The sequence below is a fragment of the Sylvia atricapilla genome, chromosome 7 (genome assembly GCF_009819655.1).
Source record: "Sylvia atricapilla isolate bSylAtr1 chromosome 7, bSylAtr1.pri, whole genome shotgun sequence".
In the NCBI taxonomy this organism is placed as follows: Eukaryota; Metazoa; Chordata; class Aves; order Passeriformes; family Sylviidae; genus Sylvia; species Sylvia atricapilla.
Genome location: NC_089146.1, coordinates 34,390,009 through 34,412,159, shown reverse-complemented (window position 1 = coordinate 34,412,159; position 22,151 = coordinate 34,390,009). Strand labels below are relative to the sequence as shown.

General features: G+C 40.4%; 1 protein-coding gene across 1 annotated transcript in view; it reads right to left on the bottom strand.

Annotated features, from left to right (window-relative positions):
- Positions 1-1,321: 1,321 nt before the first annotated feature.
- Positions 1,322-22,151, bottom strand: part of KYNU (kynureninase) — a 58,993-nt gene continuing 38,163 nt past the window's right edge. Inside the window, exons 11-14 of the mRNA XM_066323174.1 lie at positions 8,288-8,340; positions 6,728-6,813; positions 2,859-3,089; positions 1,322-1,659 (exon numbers count right to left, since the gene is read on the bottom strand). Coding sequence (XP_066179271.1) covers positions 1,507-1,659; positions 2,859-3,089; positions 6,728-6,813; positions 8,288-8,340 — 523 coding nt within the window. The 3' untranslated portion in view covers positions 1,322-1,506. The remainder of the gene's footprint in view (positions 1,660-2,858; positions 3,090-6,727; positions 6,814-8,287; positions 8,341-22,151) is intronic.

Here is a 22,151-nt window from a genome sequence, read left to right as displayed (position 1 = left end):
TAGGTGCTGTGAAGGCTCCTGGGTTTCCTTGTGCAGCATTAGGGGCTCGAAGGGTGAGAAAGTTCCAATCAGGAAAAGTAACTGTAAGGGAAATTGGAGAAAACCCCACTCCTCCCAAAATCCTTCCTATTCTTGAAGTAGAATCAAAAGTGTCACAGAATCAGAGTAGTTTGGGTTGGAATGGACCTTTTAAAGGGCTCCCCTCCTGCCATGGCAAGGACACCCAGGGCAGGTTACTCAGAGCCCCATCCAGCCTGGCCTGGAATGTTTCCAGGGATGTATCCACAACTGTTCTGTTCCAGTGTTTCAGTACCTTCACTGTAAAAAAACCTGCTTTTTTCTCTCTAACCTAAATCCACCCTCCTTCAGTTTCAAACCATCCCCCCTTGTCCTATTCCATCAGTTTGTCCCTGCCTTTATTACAGGCTCCCTTCACATATTCAAAGCACTACTGGATGCAATTTTCTAAGTGTTTCATACCAAAAATGAGACACATTGAACATCATCAGAGAGGAAGTTTCAGCTGATTCTTGGAAAACGCTGTGTGAATAGCTACAGACTTTAGGGCTTAATTGCCAATTATGCCAAGGTGTTGTTTATGCCTTAAAACAACTTTGGATAAAGAGTTGCTGAAATGTAAGCAGTTTTTTCTACGTTGCTCTTGCCTGCTTGGTGCAAATCTCTGTAAAAATTCGGGCCACACGGTGAGTTAACAATGAGATATTTTGCTGCTGCTTAAAGAGCTCAGAGTTCATTTTGCCTAATCCCAGCTAAGCCTCACTAAAGCTGCAGGGAGTGCTCCTACAGCCCTTCATGCTGCCTTACACGGGTCTGCAACTCTTCTCAGCTTTCTCCAGCTCCTCCTCTCCAACTGGACTACCTAGAAAGAGAAAATGTTTTTGTTTTGGCCAACTGTATCGCACCAAAGAAGCTATCTGCAAAGTAAATTCATCCTTCAATTAAATCATTCATTAAACCAGAATTTCAGAATACTGGGCCCTTTGGAAAAGTCGGTGCTCAGCAGTCAGGAGTTTTGAAACAACTAATTGTTCAACTTTTTACTTTTCAAGTGTACCATGTACTTTAAATAGACTTACTGAATTAAAAATGTAAATTGGACTGTATCTTTTAACAGTTGGTGATTTGTCTATTTTCCACATTTTATTATGCATAATTTTTATAATAAAGAAGGGATTTTTTTTTCATCTCTGTTCTAGTTGATAGCAATTCTTCCATGCTTCTCAAGGCTAATGTAATAAAACTACATAAAATGTTTAAGAAGAACCCCATTAAAATATACAAAGCACACTAATTCATGAAGTCAAAGTCAAAGCAGAGTGGAAATATGAGCTTTAATAAAACTATGTCTGTTGTAAATAACTATTCAAGCACAGTCATTTTTTTGCAAATTGCATGGGATATAGCTCGGTCTACTCGAAGCAAAGAATCACTCAGCAGGATAAATGCATCTTAGTCACAAATAGATTAAAAGGTACGGCTGAGCCATCAATAAGAACCAGATAGCACAGTATTATTTGCTGTTTGTTTTGAAGATGTAATTGCAGATCCCAGGATTTCAATAAATCTGTGCACATCACGGAAAGAATTGTAGAGAGGAACTGGGGCGACGCGGAGAGCGTTTGGTTCTCGCATGTCACACTGCAAAACAGAGAGGGAACACTCCGTAAATCCAGGTCACTTCATGTTTATCTGTCAGGCTGTATTTTTAAATGCCACAACTTGTCTTCAAGGAAGAGTGACTGGACTGACAAGGAAGCATGGATAAAGCCTTTGGGATCCTCAAGGAGCTACAGCAAGTAGCGTGATTGTGAAAAATTTAGTAAGACTAGTTTTGCCTAAAAAAGTGATTCAAAGCTCAGGATAGGCTTTAGCAGTGCCATTGAGTGGTTCAAATCTGCTATGCAGCCCCAAAATTCACCTTAGTGCCTATAGCAACCCAGAGCTGAAGGGGCACAGAGATGACAAAAAAAAAAAGGACAAAAAACCCCATTCCAGTATGTGAGTGTCTTGTTCTAAACGTAGAAGTAATGGCACAGGCATTACGGCATTTTTCTTCCCCTCACTTTGATTTTGAACATTTTTCTGAATATAATAATCTCTTCCATTTGAAAATTATCACTGCATTGCAAAGACAAGCCAACAGCATGAGGCCCTGTGCCCTCTTAAAAGCAGGAGTTCCTGGAATTCCCTGGCAGCACCAAAGCAGCAGCATATGTAACCTAAAAGAGGTGCACTTTGGGGAGATGAGAGACCAGCAGAAATCAAACTGATATCTCATTTATATGGCATTATGCTATCAGTCTCACCTCCCAGCACACCTAAATCACGCAATTCATGGCCCTAAATTTCACTTTTATTCTTTCGGAGCAGTGCTCAAATGGTAACTGTGCCATTACAGGGAAATGCTGCTCACTGGCTTCTTTTTCTGAGAGCTGAAACACATCTCTAAGGAAATGGCAGCTCTTCCATTGCTCCATCTCGATGCCTCACAAAGCTTTTGGTAATTTGTGGATCAAGAAGGGGACACATGTTGGCTCAGAGTTCCTTGTCATGAAAATCTGTAGCTGTCCCTCCCATCCTGATGCACTCATGACACAGCTGTGACCTCAGCAGCGACTCCAGAACTACTTGGAAATAAGTCAGCAGTGAAAGAGCAACACAGAGTCTAACAAATAACTTACAAAATAAATTATGATTTGATTAGTTGCACAAGTAAAAATTGAAATTGTAAGAAATTGTCCTAGAGGATTTTTGCCTTATATGTGACTACATTTGAAAAAAAAAGAGCAAATTAATAGTTTGTCAGTTGTTAAGAAGATAAAGTTTGATTCACTTACAGCTACTCCTCTCTTCTCCAGCTCTTTAAACACAGATTTGATTGGAAGGGAAAATGACAGACTGAGCTGGCATCCTCTCTCCTCAATCTGAGATGGTGTGATTATTCTTACAAAGGGCTTCCCTGGGTTTGCTTTATCCTCACTGTAGTAATGCTTTATCAGGTATTCCAGGTAACCAGTGAGCAGAATGGATTTCCTCCTCAACGCTTTCATCGTAGTCTGAGTAAAAACCTGTGATGATTTGACATCATTAGAATGAGAATGTGCTGCTGCAGGAAATGAAAAGGAAATAAAAGATCTCTCTACACATTATCGCTGGAATCAAGTAGTAATAGCAGAGAAACATTTTACATAAACATGGCAGGACTGGGCTTTTGAAAACATGAGTTAATGTTGTGCTTTAGATAATGACAGATATTTGTGCCCACTGTTTAAAAGTTTCACACACATCCGTGTCTGCAGAAATAACTTGCACACAAAGCTGGTTTGCTAAGAGAGCATTCCCCTGCAAGTCTAAAGAGGATCCATAAATCCTCCATAGGTGCAGGAGTGCTGCAAGAAACTCAAAATCACATGAGAGTTTTCCCTTGTATGTACCTTTAGTACACATTTTCTCACTCTCTACAACTCCTTGAAAGGAGAGTGGAGCCAGGTGGGATTTGGTCTCCTCTCCCAGGAAATGACAGGAAAAGAGGGAACAGCCTCAAGTGGCACCAGGAGAGGTTTAGTTTGGATATTAGGAAGACTTTCTTAATTAAAAGAGTGGTCAAGCATGGGAACAGGCTGTCCATGGCAAGAATGTCCCTGGAAGAATTCAAAACCACATGGGTGTGGCACTGGAGGAGACATGGTTTAGTGGTGGGGCTGGCAGTGCTGGTTTAATGGATACAACGATCTCAGAGGCCTTTTCCAAACTAAATGACTCTACTAACAAAATCCCAGGGCCAAGACTGAAACATCCTGAGTGGTGTAGAAATTCTTGTCTGTGAAAGCACAAAATGTGTACTAACATTGAATTTATAGCTTCAAGTCCTGTACAGGCTCAGTCTCCCTAGTCCACACAAAGAAAAAAACCCAAAACATTCACTGAATTCTTTTTCAAAAGCTCCATGCTCTGGCACAGCTACAAGAACTGGTGAGTTTCAGACACTCAAAATATCAAGAGACGTGCAAAAATTACTGCTTGAAAATGGCAGTGCTGTTTGGCCACACAAACATGATCAATGTGGTAGAGGAATTTGGGAGCAGAAGGTGAGTCAGCTCCTACTTTGCTCTGGGAAGGCTCCATTACAGGAAATTATGGAAATACAACCCCAGAAACAATTTACCCTTGCCTTCCTCAAAACCTCCCTTTACTTCTTCCCATGGAATTAGCTGCAGGGGGAAATGACAAGATACAGACATGCAAGTGCCCAACAGCCACCTCAAATCACGTCCTGGCACATCAGTGCTTGTGGACAGTTCTCTATCCACTGACTGCAGCTGCAAATCAGAGGCAAGGCTGTGCCCTGGATGAGAATCCATTATCTTCACTCTCAAGAAATCACTGTTCCACAGTAGAGAAGTAACAATTTTAAGATTACTTATATTATAATCTGGAAAAGCACAAAGAGAGAGAAATCCTACTCAAAACACAACAAAGTCTGGTTTGCAGCGGCATCTGGAAATCATTGTTTTGTAGAATATCCCAAGCCTCACTCCCTGATGCTATCACAGCCACCAGATGCTGCAGAAAACCAAGAACCCCTGCATTTGTGTCTGTGAAACGAAATGTGGATGCTGTAAGACAGACTTTGCAGGGCAATAAATGTGACAGGGACCAGAGCCACCGGCAGTCAGCAGTTGCACGGGTCAACACAAATCTAGAGGTGCTTCCCTCTCCACCCAGGCAGGCAGAGCAGACACAGGACTGTTCAGTCCATTGCTAGAGGGAAAGCAGAGACCTGCCTCCTACTCCTCCAGGATTTGCAGGAGTGTGAGGGATGGATCTCCTTAGGCTGCACGCAAAAATCTGCTTCCACAGGCTTTGTGCAAGGAATACTTGGTCTCCTGGGTGAAATTTTTTGAAAAAGGTCTTTAAAATGTGTCTGTAGAGCGCTCCCCTTTTTTCCATAAAAGGCAGCAGCTAGTGCCATAACAGTCACTTTAAGCATTATTGAGGAATAACATCCATTAACACTTGCAGTTTTCATTGTTTCCATTGGAAACACTGCCTTCTGCTTAATGTGTCCCAGTGAAGGTGGCATGCAATTTCACTAGCCATCTCTTGCCAGACATGAAAACTATTTTGTTTCCCACTGTATTAGAGCAATTAGCACTGGGAAATCCTGGCTGTGCCAAAAGGTAATGTGGGCAGGGAAAGGGGAGGCGATGGAAACTGCTCAGCCCTCATTGTTCCAGACTCCCTGCAGTGGGCTAAATGACACCAGCCCACACAAACCCGAGCACTGACAATCTGGGTCATGGCAGAATAGCTTTCAGCTTATCTCGAAGGTCACATAAAGTTTAAAACAATATATTGGATGTTTAAGGGCTAAAAAAAAAATAAATTGTCAGGCGGAAGAAGAAGCATGGCTGTGCCCTTTGCAGTCCTTCAGCGTTGCATGTAAGATGGAGAGATCACAACCGGCAATTTTCTGACTTCGTTTGCTTAAGATGCTGCTTTTTCAGTAAATATAGTAGAGGGATTGGACACTGCTCTTTGTTCCAGCATCAGCTCAGCCATTCCACTAGAATTTACGGAATGCTAATCAGAAATAAATTTCTGCCATTTCTGCCATTTTTTTCTCCTCAATGCTGCCTTGAAAACCAGCTTAAGGATGATTTTATAGTAGAATATATTGCATGTAGCAGGTAAATCTGAGTAACAAACCCTTTTTGAGCCACAGAGAGCAAGGGTCCTGATTTCAGGGGTGAAGCATCCTTAAGAGAAATGCTGGAACATAAAACACAGATATTTGGGGAACAGTTCCATGCCCTCAAACAGGGGTGGGCTGTGCTCCCCATTGAGGATCAGAGGTTTTCAGCACATGGATCACACCTTCTGAGGAGGAATTGGCTCTCTATGGCAGGACTGCCCTTCCCACAGCCACAATGTCAGTGATTCATACAGAGGTAGGTCAGAGATGGGGCTCTGCTGCTTTGTCCCCTAGAAAACTAACGATTCTGTGAAAGAAAAGACATTTGGAGCTATGCCACACTCATGAATTCCCCTTTTAGGAAACATTTGCAGATAGTTTCTGTCTCTTCTGTTTGTAATCAAAGGCTGAACAGGTTCCCTGAGTCACTGGATCGGTTGATCCAGGACACTCAGGATACCTAATTTTATTTCATAAAGGATGTAAGTCTGCTTTCCTGGTGGAATATATGAAGCAGCAGCTCTGAATGCAACTTTTGCATGATTCCTCCATAGGAAGATGCTAAGCATAATCCTTCCCATGAGCAGTACTGAGACCAGTCACTGTTGGACTTGGTGATCTCAGAGATCTCTTCCAACTTCAAATAATTATTCTATGATTTTGAGCCCTAAATATTTCTATGGGATAAAGGTGCTGTTTGTACTGAGCTCCTAAAAGCAGGGAGAAACACATAACTAGAGTTGGGGTTCGGAGGTTCAAACCTCAGATACCCTGGGTCCAACTCGGGGTCCTCCAGCAGAGTTTGTGAGAGATGTAGGGAGATGAGTATATTCATTGAAGGCCTTGGTCTCTCAGGGATGTGGGGTTATTTTGTTTGCTTTTCATTACTTCTCTCTTTCAATTTTCAAATAGTTTACAGTTTTCTTTAAGGGAGGCAGCAATAATACACATAACATTCATTAAACATTTTTATACTCTTAAATTCAGGCTCAAAGTAAAGCAATTACTTACCTCTAAACTGGCATGCAGGGCACAGACCAGTAAAATTGGAGGATTTGATAACCGGAATCCATTAATTCCTTCACTTAGTTGTAATTCTGGAAAATGAATAACTTATATTAGTGTTTTTGATTTCTTCATTTTAATGGATTGGACCTTATCTTGAAGCCTGTCCTCACGCAGTAAAATATTTCCCTAATGTGGCCCGTAGGAATCGGTCATTAAAAGGAAATAGTAATCTATTCCCAGCTAATACTTTCAACTTCGAGAGAAGCCCAATTTTATCCAGCAGAAGACCTCATTAGCAGCTTCATGGGAACCAGAGAACGGCAATTAATTTGTTTAAATGGTGTGTGTTAAAACCACCTTTACACTTGAATCTCTTTTAAGGCTGGCACGAGGCAGAGAAATTCCAAGTCAGCAGAGGCACGCTCACGCGGCGCAAGGAATCACGTTCCTTCACTTTATTGAGCTGACGAGACACAGGGGAGGTTGCATATGCAGCTAAGTGTAGCTTCAGGCCACTTCAGGAGAGGAGTTGCCTAGACTTTGGGCTGTGAAATCTCACAGAATCTATTTAATAAACCTACAAAAGCCTGGCTGTAAGTTCCGTGTCACCGTTCATATCTCACGCTCCAGCGCCGGAGCGGGAGGACGCGGTGGAGGAAACGCTTTTCACACACAGCAGACTGGCTAATTCTGTAATGCCCAACTTCTCCCCTCTAAACTGCTCCTGGAAATGAATAAACAACGTTTTTTTTCTTCTTCTAGCAGTGTTTCAAGGCAATTTGTGTCTCCTGCTGGCTTTCCATAGTGCCACTCTCTTGCATTTGGTCTGAAAACAAAGAGCAGACTGTGGCTATTAGAGAGGTGCTCTCCAGCCAAAGCCACATCAACAGGCACTGCCACAGAAAATTAAAAATGTATTAGAAACAAAGCAACCAATCAAACCAAAAAAGCTCCTTTCTCATCCTGTTCCCTCAGGATATTCTCTCTGCCATAGTTTAAACTGGAGCTGAACAGTCTAGCTGTCAGATTTGGACAGGAGTTCTCATTTTGTGTTGGGACAATAAGCACTTCAGTATTTCAGAGCAGGTTTGTCTCACAACCCATCCCTCCCTAGTGCAGGAAATTTGGAAATGCTGAAACATTAGTGGGATTTCATTACTTATGTCAGGTTGCCTTACCTTTATTTGTATAATTTCTCATTAATTCCAGTGGAATTAATCCTGAAGAAAGATATTACCCCAGTGGCTCTCTCTTCAGAGATTCATGAATTTAATTCACTGAGATACTTTGAAAGTTTCATCCTTATTCTATATCTGCATTTTGAAGGTATTTCAGCAAAATATCTAGGAGCAGACAGTCAAACCCTTATGCCCAAACCCAAATTTAATCCAACACTTATTTTGTTAACTCCACTGCCTCACATATTTAGGATGAGTTTAGCCTAATGCCTTTAACATAAATGAGGAAATGCCAAGTTCTCTCCTTTCTCCTCAAATGGCTACAAAAGTGAAGCTGGTTATACATAAATAAATCAAATAACATTGAGAGTTTATAAGTACATACTGTTTTCCATGAGGAATCGTGTTTTGTAGTCATGGCCCCACCATCCGATTAGCCTAATATTTTTTTAAAGAAAAAAAATTAATAGAAATCTTAATATCTTTTAATTTAGCTTTGAGTAGTAAAAATTATATCAGATTAAGCAATATATGCATTTCTAATAATACATTTTATTTGTATCAATGAGATAAAAATGCAATAAATTCTAGAAAGAGTTCACACTAAAAACTTAACATTAACATTTGAGAATTTCTCTTTTTACTGCAAATGATAAAACACACCATATCTTTCAATTAACTATTGATTTTAACAATATCCATTTTCTCTGAATTTACTTCACAAAAAATAGTACAGAAATATTTCCACTGTTTGATTCCAAGGCATTAAATTCAAACCATTCTTCCCCTGCTCTTAAACTTGGTTTAATGAATACTCTAGGCTAAAAGGAGTTATAAAACCTTAGTTTCACCAAGAAAATAATGTTTTGGTGAACAAGCAGCAGACAACAAGACCTTGGAAAAAGGATTGTCTGGGCACTGCTTCATCCTTACTGTGAGATTATTTTCCTGAACTAAACTTATTCTCCAGAAAATTGTCTTAAACAAAAAAACCCTCAAACTAGTTTAATGCAATATTCCTTCTTTTAAGATCATCTCTTAAAAAAAAAGCCCATACAATTATTTAAAAGGTAATATGTCTGACTTTGGACACTAAAGTTACTCATTATTAGTTCATATTTAATGGAAAATACATTCGAGGGCATTGCTATAAACAGTTTTCTAAAGAGCTGGATGCACTGGATCACCTACTGCCAGGGCACTGCAGATAAGGCCAATATTGCAAAATCAGGGAATTTTTCCCCACCTCCCTTGGGTTCTCCACTTTTTAACTCAGCACACACTGATATCAGTGATTCATAATCAGTATTATATAATATAAATAATAATAATCAGTATAATAATAATCAATATAATATATTATAATAATAATCAGTTCAGCATTATATAATAATCTCTGTCCTACTTGAGATTCTCCTGTACCAATGCTTTTACAATATCAAGAAACCACCATCACAGGCTCCTTCCTGAACTTCTCAGCTCTCCAGATCTGGACATAGAGGACATCATTTCTGCCAAGGCTTTGCTCAGTTTTCCCCATGCCAGATAGCAAAATTTTAGGAATGAAGCCTGACCAAACTTGTAATGATAAAAAAAATCTATATGTAAAGGTCACAGTAGATCAGCCTTCCTGGAAGCAAACAGGGAAAAGAAAGTCATGGCCCCTCCCTAAAGGAGCATTTTGTAGTTTGCCTAAAAGAGCTGAGCTCAGCAGAATCAAGACCATATTTGAGTTAGAAACTTGTTATATGAATACTGCAGACTGTAAAATAAGGTAGTTCGTATTTCTGTATAACAACACAGGTTTTATGTTTACTTCTGTGAGCTGCATCTAAACAGAGGGTCTACAGAAAAGGCAAGTTTTTTTCTTTATTGCTGCCTGATGTTTTTATTATTCTGAGACCCATGAAAATTAATAGTGCAATATACATCCATTTTAAATGAGATATTACATTGCCAAGATGAGCACACCCCAAATAAAGCACAACGGAGCCTCTGCCTGGGTGACTCCATTACTGATGCTTCGAATAATAAAAGATATTTCAGTTATTTTATAGGAACTCTTTAATATATAGACAACTCTGCACTGTAAACCCTGAATATTGTATTTTCCTGCAACAATCTACTGATACCAACAGCACACACAGCCTACGAATTTCAAAAAGTTTTAAGCAGAAAATAAATCCATAGGAAATAAAACATCTGGACTAACAGTCTGTGAGAAGGAGAGAACAATACTGTGGTTCCGCTTGGACCACACCCAGAAAGGAAAACAAAACACAGATCAATCAGGCCATTACCCAGAGCAGGGCTGATGAAAAGCTCTCTGGTTGCACTTTGAATGCTCAAAACTCGCTAATTCTGAAGTTGGCTTCAACCCAGATCTCAGCTGCAGCACCACGGAGGCAACTTGGAAAGAGAAATTTCAAAACTTTTCCAAAATGACAGAATGAAGGATTTTTTTTTTTTTTTTTAAGACAGTTTTAGCTGTCTTGCCCTTTCCTACCCATAATCTGACAATTTGCTTTTCCTCTTTTTTATTTTTTCTCTTTTGGCTGTTCTAGATCTTCAGAGGTGTCACTGCAGGATGTGCACTTTGAGGCAGCTCTGGTCCTACACTCTCATTGATCTAATGGTCCATATGGATGTCACGTTATTTGACATTTAAGTTGACAGGCTTCAAAGCATGGAAATTAACAAAATCTTCACAAATTATAGCGATTTGCTGTTTACAATTTTCTGTGAAAATTTTGAAATGAAGGTTGCCACGGCTATGCCAAATTTCAACCTGTTGTGATGGGAGAGAGCTAAGGTGTTAAACCCCAAACATAACGCTTTATAAATGCTCACTAAAAATAATAGGCAATAAAACTGCACATTAACTCACTGCAGTAAAAATTCTTATTAAAGAGTTGTTACTCTGCATGCAAAGTGAGCATTTTGAACTGCAGTCCCCATTTCAAATGTTCCTGCCTCAAAAACAAAGGCACCAAGATCTAAGTAGATTCTGAATTTAAACCCATACATTTTGGCAAAACACATGATGTGGAAGGCTCTGAAAAGCCATATATGATGTGCTTGTGATTGAAAACACCTTAAATATGTTAGCAATGGGAGTGTCAAGTTACATGCTTCCCATGGCAAATAAAACTCATTGTGGGATGTGTGCTAAAAATCAGTGTCTAAGGAGATAAAGGTCTAATCTAGCAAATGTTCGATTATAAATTAAAAAATGCAAATCTTGCCAGGCTGAGCCCTTGTTTTAACACATCACTAATCAAAGTTGTTATGTCAGCAATGGGTAGGTTTTAGTTGCAGCATCCTGCTGCCAGTCCCAGGTATCCCCAGCAGCCTCCCAAGGCTGCCCAGCAGAGGTGCTCCTGGAACATCCCCACAAAGAACATCTCTCCATCCTGGACCAAGAGCACATTTTAAATCCATTGAGAAATCACGCCAAAAATGAGAGTAAATTAGTGCCAAACTAGTTGTGTCTTTTTCTGCAAGGTGAGCATGTTCCTACAAGCCCACTGCTGTTAGAAAACAACTTTTACAATAGGTTGTTCCATTCTATGCCTCAAATAAAACCATCATAGAATGGTTTGGGTCGGAAGCCACCATGAAGAGCGTTGCTTTCCAATCTCTGCCATGGACAGGGACACCTTCCACTGCACCAGGTTGCTGAAGGACCCATCCAACTTTGTCTATGCCCTCATAGTTTGATAACACTGAGACTTTCCCAGGGAATTCTGCCACTTCCAGTCTTTGCACAGAATTTTTACATGTGCCACATAAAATTTAAAGCAAACTGTTATTAGCTCTCTTTCATGAAACAAGAAAGAATATAGTTAAATATTGCTGAAAGGTCTTCAAATTCTTTTTTTTTTTAACTCCAAAATGTTCTCTTGTTTTACAAATCAATGAACAAAGGTTTGCTGGGCTGGAAAACTACTGCAGAAGGGAACCGCATCCCCTTATTTAGTCATACTCTCTTCAAGGACATTTACACCAGGGAACAATCCCTTCAATAAGTATTTTGATTTAGCTCATTTTCCTCCTTCATCTCTGTCTGCATTAGACTGAAGCACTGGTTGTTCATGGCTTGAGTCATCTCGTTTGTAGCTGCGTTAATGAGTGCAGGATATAATGACCATGTTGCATGTGCAGTGTAAACATCAAAGAAGATCCAGTTAAAGAGCACAGGAGAAATACAAAAAAAATTACTTTGACCTTTGCTTCAGTGTTACAGATGATCATGCTACTCATTTATAATTTACAGCCTGGAGCAACACGGGTCTCGTTTCCCTTCTCAGCAAGAAAAAGAGACAGAAACTCTCGAGTAGTGGTACAGAAAACAGGGAAATACCATTAATGTGGCCCAGCTTTTACAGTCCAGGGCACTGTGTTGGAAATATCCTGTCATTATATTGTGAGAGATAATCACGTCACATCCAGAGGAAGGCAAGTTGAAAAGCTACAGGAATACAGTGTGAAATTTGTAGTTCTTGATTTTACATCTTCCAGCTTCCCTGGACATGGAGCAGTTTTTTCTCCTCTCCCTTATCAGGTCACAAAGCGAGCTGGAAATTTCATAGTCATTATTTAGATTATATTAGGAGCATATACCAGCAAAGCGTGTTATGTTTATGAAAGGATGGATTAAGCCAAATCATAAACAGGCAGTTTGGGGCCAGGCTGTGTCCACAAAGAAGCTGTTGGGTGGCAGCTAAGCTCTTCATTCACACATTGCTTTAATTTTGCAAAAGCATCCAGGTGTTGGCAAAGATTTGTCTGATTTTTTTCATGCTGCTGTTCCAGCCATGAGGAAGAATCAGCTGTGAGGAGTTAATGAGACTTGTCACTGCTCCCAAAGTTCATTACACAGAGCCAGGCAGATCTTATGCCATGTCTGCAAAGGCAGGGAAAAGAATGAAAGGACCAAAAATAACCATTAAATCCAGTTCCTTGCAGTCCTGTATGTCCATGGCATAACTGGCTGGTTGAAGAGGACATCCATGTCTCAAGACACCCTAAAGACCTAAGACAGGCAAACAGGCACAAGTGCAGTGTGACACAAGTTATGAGGAAAAAGGTTAATCGATAAATATCACTCTCTTAGAAGGAAATGTGTGACATAAACACCCAAGAGGTCTTAGAAATTAAACTACAGAAGGACACGAAAAGCCTGGACGCTGGAGCCAGCCTGGAGCTAGGAACAATCCACATCTTTATTGTGGATTGGATGGTCAATCCACATGTTTGACCATCATCCTTCTGCCTAGGAAAACATGGTGGTACCCCACCAAAAGCCCAACTTTCATATTTCAAATTCCAGGATTGAAAAAACCAAACCAAACCAAACCAAACTAAATCAAAAAACCCCAAACCAACAAATGGTACAGTCAGCTCCCCAAACCCAAAAATATTCCTGAACATGCCTTACATTCATATATGAATCTCAAGCTCAACTGAAAGTTTAATTCCACATTTTGAGGCACATTGCTCCAGTTTCCTGGGCTCCATGTAACACAATGCAGAGAGAAAGAGTACCCAGGATTCAGGTCCTCAGCAGGAGCATCTCCTAATGCTGCTGCACTCAAAGGTCAGTGCTGGAAACCAAACTCACAGAAGCAGTTCTATCATCCCCTCAAAGCCACCTTACTCTCACACAAATCCACAAACAGCTCTCCACAACCTCTGTGCACAGACCTGGTCCCCAGGCTCAACAGCTGGGCTCAACTCTTTGCATTCTACTCTGTATTAATTTTACTGCAGCCTTCTAATTGCAATTTTTATATGTTTTAATTTAATTTCTATGGCTTTAATTTTATTGCAAGCACACGGGCATGATTGTGTTTCTTTGGATTCAATGCCAAAACTCAGAATAAATAGAATGACACATATACACACCAACTAAGAAAACAGAAAAACCTGCTCCTTGCTTTACATGGCATATTTTTGGCTCACTGGTTGGAGTCTGAAAAGGAGTTTCAATTTTCTTTGCTATCACAGACTTGTCTGATCATTGATGAGTCATTTGGTCTCTCCATGCCTTAAGCCCTCATCTCTAGGAATTCTGCTCAGGACATCCTTAACTCTGCAGTGAGGGAGGAGAATATACTTGTAAAAATGTGCTCATGTATTTAGAAATGAGGACCGTGTAAGGATGAAGAGGTAGATTTATTTGGAGTATCACATACAGGATTTTTTATTTTTTAATATGCAGATAAAGAAAGGGTATGTGGAGGCAAAGCTAATGTCACTTGTTTTTTTCCGCTCCAGTCAGCCTTTCCCAAAATTATCACCTCACCCTCAAAAATTGTTGCCAGTGTTAGGTTTCTATTAATTTCAGAATCTAAAATTTTTTTTGATCTAGATCTCTTAACTGGCATTTCTGATAAGGTATTAAAAAAAAAATCAGTATTTCTATTGCTTAATTCCACCTAGCATTTTACAGCTATGCTGAAACAAAACAAGCCCAAGTGGATGGGCAATGTTATTCCTCTCCACCCTCTCCATACTGAGCACCCCAGCAGGGTCCTGCTGTGACCCAGAGCTTCCCTGCTGACAGCTCACTGAAAGGGAGAAAGGACATTACAAATGATGTTCGAAATGATGAGGGGCCTGTTCAATCAAAACAAAGAATAATGGAAAAGTAACTCCCAATTTCATCACTGAAATCAAGAATTCAGTGATTTTAACCCCCTTGTGTAGGTGAAATTCCTCCCATAGTGAGAAGCTATCAGGTACGGAGTAGCCCCACAGTATATATCTGTAAGGGCTAGGATTTGCACAGGGGATTAAGGGACTTATAGCAGCTACCCCTGTTCGACTTCAGCAATATTTCAAACCTAACTCTCACAGTCTCCTTCAGAAAACTTTGCCAAGATTGCCAGAAGCTATATTTAAAGCCTTTTTTTTTTTTTTTCCTCCTTTATATCTTTTTAGCTATCCTTTATCCCAAATGGTAAGCTTGGAGTTGTTCATTATTCTCTTCTGTGCAGTGCCTGTTAATTTTAAGCAGGATCTGTTGTTAGGATTTGAAAAGCTTTTGAAGCCCAGGTAATTATTAGCCTCAGACTTCTGTAGTTTAGGACTTGCACACACTCTGCTGCTTTCCTTACCCTTTTCAACTCATTACAAATGTTTCCTAATTATTAAGCATATGTGACTTGTGAGCGGCGCCATACATTATTAATGGGCCAGTCTCTTAGAACTCAGTGGAAAAAAATCAAAACTCCTTATGAAAAGTTGCTACTGTGAAAGTAGTAACTTTTCATATTTAATATCAATGAGGCTTTACTTTGTCAAAGGACCAAAGTAATGTGATTGTATTAGAGGCTAATAGCATGACATTTTTCTTCTGTTAAGAGGCTTGCATTTTCAGTACCATCTAAAGGGAGACAATTTTTCTCCTCTATTTTGAGGCTTGTCTTGGTCAAAAAATAGCTAAACTCACTTTCTGCCTAGCAGCAAGTTTTAACAGCAAAGACCCAAATCCTGAAAAAGCCTCATAATTCAAACAATGACACTAAACTATGCAACTGCACTGGATAGAATTAAGAAACTTCTAGATTTGAGTAATCACCCTCTTTCCAAAAGCAGCCGGGCAGCTCTCGGCTCCCTGAGCTTTGCTACTCTTCGAGGTAGGTGATTTAACAAAACTTGCCACCGTTAGAGAGGCTCTTGGGTGAAAAACCTGGGCTGTTTGGTCAGTACAAAGTGATTTACAGCTCCTGGGTGCTTGAAGACAGAGGGTGCACACACTCCTCCTGGATTGATTTTTACCTTGTTAACCTTTTAGGCTCCATGCAAGTGGGAATGCACCAATTTCAACACGTCCATCCGTATTACCCCTCCAGGTCAAAACAAAAGGAGATTGAGCTCCCTTTTGTAGCAGGAGACAAGTTGTTCTGGCCAGGGCATGAGGAAGAGGGATGGCTGCAATGCTGCCAATCCAATCAGGGCCCTTTGGAGCCTCTCAGGGCTCTCCACCGAACCTCTGAGGCGCTGGCGGTAAGGGACGATAATTTCATTCGCCATGATCAGGCAAAAGGAAGGTATGATCCAACAGCAGACAAGATGGGAGTCTAAATTAAATCCCAGGAGAAGATTTCACAAAAAAAAAAAAAAAAAAAAAAAAAAAACCAAAACCAAACCCCCTAAGGCTAATGAAGTTGAATTAAAAACTGTTAAATCAGCTTATGAACAACTATTATCACAAAGTGCTCATATAACACTTTCACTGGCCAAATATCAGATATATGAAAAGGGGGAATAGAGCCAACAGTATGTTCACACATTTAGTAAGGGGAAATTGAATATTCTGCCTAACACCAGAAATTAAAAATCAAGCAGGGAGCCAATTTACTCATAGAGATATTAATAAAGTTCTCAGTGATTTTTATAAAGTACTGAATAGCTCTCAATTATTTTATGGTGATAAAAAAAACAAGTTATACTCTTTTAGAATTCCCTAATTTTTTTTTCTAGACTGTTTCAAATAGATTAAATTAAACAAGTGAAAGCAACAAACCCTCTTAGAGCTACTTTTAAATGTGAATTCTGACTTAAAGGAGACTTGTAAAGTTTTGATTACTATGATGCATTTACTGAACTATACAGTTTCTGCAATCCCTTGAATAAATCTTTCAGGGGAGGATATCTAGATAGATTTCTAAATAATAAATGTAGCTGACTGAAATACAACATAAAATTTTTACGATCTGGGAAGTTGCGCTTCCTTGGGTCTTTGTTGTTTCTGAATAGAGTAATCACAATATTAATGCAAGACCTTTATCACAGCAGAATTCTTATTAGCTAAAATGTAAGTTGTCACCTCTGCTCTTTGCCTGAAACAAGAAACAATCCACATTAGATGAGATCATTTTTTTTTTTTATGGTAGTGGCTAGAACTAATTGAATTCATAGTTTCAAGTGCCAGCAAGTTTGCCACAGAATCCAGTAGTTGTGTTACAAAACATTTACTAAGTGATACTGAAGGAGGAAAGCTCGGGTGAAGTCTTTTCGGCTGAAGTCTAAGACATGAAATAATTAAGGAAGAACAGAAATGGGCATCATTCAGAGTTATTTTAAAGAATTTCTCTTCAAAAAGATTAAATTCCATCCATCACTAGAAAACAAGAATAATGTGACTATGGAGTGGAGCCTTTCTTTGTTGGGCTGCAATTGCCTAAATTTTCATTAGCACATAAACTAGCAGTCTTATGGGGTCCCAAATAGATTTGACATGAGGTCCAATGTAAATATATCACATTTGACATGAGGTCCAGCACTGGTTCCAGGAGCTCCAATCTCCTCTCACTGCAGAAGCAGAGGAGAAGCATCAAATTAGGACATTATTATGGACTTATTCTCCTGTCAAAAAATAACTGTACCTGCAACTCTGACCTTCAAAACAACCTGACAAAATCTCCCTCCCCTAGCTCACAATGCATTTGCTTGAAAGTCATCTCAGAAAACTGAGAGTGAAAACAAGAGGGAATGCTGAAAAACCAGATTTCAGTAGGAAATTATTCCATTTTTGCTCAATAATCTGTACATGGCTGAAGAAAATAATAAATAATTCTTCACGTTGAGCAGCTGTTTTTCATGGCATGGGACAAAAAGAACCCTAACGTTTTCCCAAAACAGTTGTACTGCTGTGATTAGATCAGTGAATTGATGTCATGCTGACTGAGAAATTAGGGAAAGGAAAAGGAAAGGGAGGATTCTGCGTTTCTCCCAGCACTTCACCAGAAACTTCTCTCCAGACACTTGAGTGAGCTCTCTGTGGCTGGAGCTGCCCTGCAGTTTCCACGCAGTGGAAAGGCAGCAAGAGGCAGCTGCCAGCAAGCACTGAAAATTACTCTGGTGACAAACGAGGAGTAGTCACTGTGACAGCAAAAATTTACCAGCAGGGACAAAGAGGTGTGAAAGTAAGTATTTCACAAATGGAAAGTGAGAGGAACGATGGCTTGCAGTGAGTGGGCAAGAATAGACAATATATGTCATGATGGCCCCTAGGAAGCTCTTGATTCCAAAGACTTGTGGAGATGAGTAAGAAATAAAATACAGCAGGCTGTGGATGTCTTTTGCTGGACTTTAAGATAAAATAGAGTTGATTAAGGGAGAGAAAAAAAAAAGAAAAATATGAAGGCTTCTGACCTGTTGAGATGTAATCTTGGTTGAGTGCTGGAAAGAAGTTTTAACTGGGAGAAAGAGAGAGTATGAGTACTAGAAACCCCATAAACATGTGGAAACAAATAGGCAAAAGTGGTAAACCAAGCAAAAGAAAAAAAATTTCCTTTCATAATCCCCCCCATGCACAAACCCAGAACACTAACTTAGCAAGAAATAACAAGACTGAAATATTTCCTTGACCTGAGCAATGACCTTCCAATCACTTTTGGTTTGAGTCAGGTGCTGGCTGAGAGATGAACCACGATGTGAGCTGTACGTGTGACTCCAGAGCTGCAGCTAAACCCAGAGAGGTGCTCAGCCAGGTCAGGGACATGAACTGGGAAACATCCTGGGCACAAAAACCCATCTTGAACACACAGCTGACAATTACAGGAATATGGTCAAGGGACATAAGTGGAGAGAAAACTGGTAACCATTGATGGTACAAAAGCATAAAGGCTCTTGCTGGTGCTTTCAGCTTAGGGCAATTTCAATCCATACCATGACATCAAAGCACTTTCTGTAAGGAGAAATTAGACACAATTCCCCACTGTGGTCTAATGAACCAATACAAAAGCATGAGCAAATCTCATTTTTAAGGGGCATGTGCAGACTAAAGGTTTAACTGAGAATCTTAGGAGGAAGGCTGTGGAGAAAGCTCCAAAATTTCTGAAGTAGAAAAAGTGAAAAATGATCAAACACTGGAAGTGAGTCAACATCTAGTAGGAAATCCCAGATGTAAAATTGCATTAGTTCCAGCACATTTCTGCACAGAGGTAAGCGAGCTCTTAGTGGAAATGGCAGAAGATTTACTAGAGGTTTTTCATTAAAAATAAACCTTTCCTCCCTAATATAGAAAGGTTCTGTGAGGTGGCTACAGAAACACACAGACGAATGGATAAGAATAAGAGGAGAAATAACACCTCTTTTTGTGACTTATTAAAAAAAACAGGCAAAGAAGGTTTTCTTTTCCATTTTTCTTAGAGGTGTGTAACACCAGGACGAGCATTGCATTCCTGCAAATTCATTCAGCAGGAAGGAAGTTTGCTGCTTTGTCTTATTGATTAAAAAAATCAAGACACAGCAAAGTGCTTTCAAATCTACCTGCCTGGAAGTGGAGAACTGAGGCACAGAGGCAGATAACAACACGCGGCCTTTGAATTTGAGGGGAAATCACAGCAACCACCAGGACTCCAAGGAGAGCCCTGGGATCCCTTCCTTGCTCGTTAACAGGATGCAAGAGTCGCCCTCAGGCTACATTCACCTTTCCATCAGACTGAGCCTGTGGGTTCTTTTCATGTGTTGGAGAAGTTGTGTCTTACACCACGCCATGAGAAAGGAAATGTGGGAGGAACAGAGGAAAAGAGCCTCCTCCCTCTCATTCCCGAGGCTGGGAGTGGGGCAGGACCACGGCCCAGCATCAAGTGATGTCCCTTCAGTGTGATCCAGGAGGAGGGATGAGTGGGAATGCACTCAGGAATGAGAACAACGCGTTTCTTCCACACTCACACCGACCGTCCCAGAGGTGGTGCAGAGTTCACACACGGCACCTTCACAATCTCCTTAAAATCCAGCCAGGGCAAAGAGGACAAAACAAAGGGGAAGGCCTTCAGGGAGGAAAGAATAAGAAGGATATTTATAATGAGACAAGAGGTGAGATTGCTTGAAGATACAGCTTAATTACAAGGAAGGATTTGAAGGAAGAGACAGAGAAAATGCTCGACAGAGAACAAGGAGACAATCATGGGAGCCACATAAAAGGAGCCAAAGAAATAAGAATGGGAATAGATGATGTGAGTGCACATTAACCTCTCTCGTTTCTTCTCCCAGAGACTCACTGGAAAGTTAAAAAATGCTCTTGGATATTTGCCATGCAGTTGGTGAATCCGAGAACACACCCCTGCAGGCCCATCATGGGCCTAGATTGGCCTAATAAATCACTTGTCCCAAGACAATGCAATTAAGCCTAATTAGCCAATAGCTTTATTCCTAAACAGTCTCTTCCCAAGGGACATTTTAACTTTTGGTTTCTAAATTAGCTCAAGGAGCTAAATTGCTCTCATCTCCTTGGCAAAGCAACAGTTCATTTCTACTTTAGCACAGGATACTCGGTGCACTCAGGGGACACATGCTCACTGTACAAGTGGTTTATTTACATCAGCCCACAGTCTGAGAGTCCAGCAGCACCAGTGAGAACCCTTCTGGAAACAGCAGCATGTTCACTGCCATCTCTCACCAATGACTTTCCCACTTGGCAGTTTCCCTACAAGTTTCTACGTTGCTTCTCCAAATCCTCTCCTTGACCAGGACAAGGAGCTCTGTTCTGATAGGGCTTCCAGTAGTGCTGCTCAGAGGGGATGAATTCAAGGGGTCAGTGAGAAATGGATCATCTTACCCTGTTATCTGAGTAAAGTCTGAGTAGAAGACTCGGTCTGAGTAAAGAAATTCTTCCCTGTGAGGGTGGGGAGGCCCTGGCACAGGTTGCTCAGAGAAGCTGTGGTACCCCTGGAAGTGTCCAAAGCCAGGCTGGATGGGGCTTGGAGGACCCTGGGATAGTAGAAAGTGTCCCTGTCCATGGCAGCGGGTGGAATGGGATGGTTTTTAAGGTCCCTCTCAACCAAAATCATTCTATAATCCCGTGATTCCTAGAAGCACTCTGAACAAGATCACCATTAGTTCCTTCCAGTACAGCAGATATAAAACAACATTCCAAATCCTTTTATGACTGTCCTTTGCTTCCAACTCACGTTCCTCCAAAGCTACATTATTTTCAGCAGTTTTACAGAAGATTCAGCTCTTTATTTTGGGGATTATGTGACTCAAATTTAAAAAAAAAAAAAACAAAAAAAACAAAACCAAACCTAATGTGATATCTCTTAATAAATCAACAAAACGAGCAAAGAAAAACTCAGCAGGAGCTACCAGTCCTTGGTGTAGAGCCACCTCTTGCAAAACAGTTACTGCAGAGAGAGGGTTTGCACTGGAGTGGGAGGGGGATCCAGGGCACCTGGGAAAAATGGGAAGCGGAAAGTATAAGGAGCTGGAGCAGCATGTTTTTGTTTATCTGACACTAGGGATTGAGTTCAAGTAACAAAAAAAGCTGTGCAGGTCTCTATGAAGAAGTAGCAGGAAGCTATTTGTGCTCTGGCATTTCCACTGGCATCAAAATATCAAAAGGGGAAGTGGTCTAAGAAAAAGAGCTGATACCTCACCTCTGTCTGTGAAGAAATTGGCTGAAGATGCCTTTTGTTCCTCAAAGCTAACATGAAATCATTACCTTTTTTAACCTTTTTTTAACCTTTTTTTACCTTGCTCTTTCAAACTATTTTTTTTATCCTATGGTAAAAGCCAACACATTCTTTGGATATCAGCTGCTTCCTGCACATGCAGCATTTCTTCACATCACAGAAACTTTTCACTTTTATTCACTACCTGCTGCTGGTGTGGGCTAAAGTCTTGATAAATTCCTTCATTTTAAACAGTCTACAGTTTTCATTTAATCCTCTGCTAAGGTTTTATCTTTTATTTTCCTGACTGCTTTACATACATTTATTTCCCTTTCATCTGTTTAAATTGCGCCTTACTTTTACTTAGTTTGCTGTCTCAGGCCTCTGCAGATTTGTCTCCTCCTGTCCCTTTCACCACCTGACAGCAGAGCTGAGCCTACTGCCCACCTACAGCTGCAAAAACCCTGCTGGGAGCTCCTGACTCAAGCATCTTCTCCCCCAGGTGCTCACAAACATTCACATTTCATTACAGCTAAATTGCTTGGTAATTCAAGTTATCCCTTTTTTATAAATGGAGAATTAGGGAGGTAGAAAAAAAATCGAAAATTAAAATGGGAATTTTTCTGGAACCCAAATAACTAGACAAGCAAAATTTCAGTATTAATAAGTCACTTCAGTGCTCTCTGTGAGTTGGAAACCTCCCCTCTGTAGCACTTACATGGAAACCTGGTGGCACAGGCTCAGCCTGCATTGACCCCTTGGTTTCTGCAGCATTTCATAGCTCTGCTCTCTCCAGGTCCTATTTTTTTTTTTATTTGAAACCTTCCCATAAAGAAATCACTC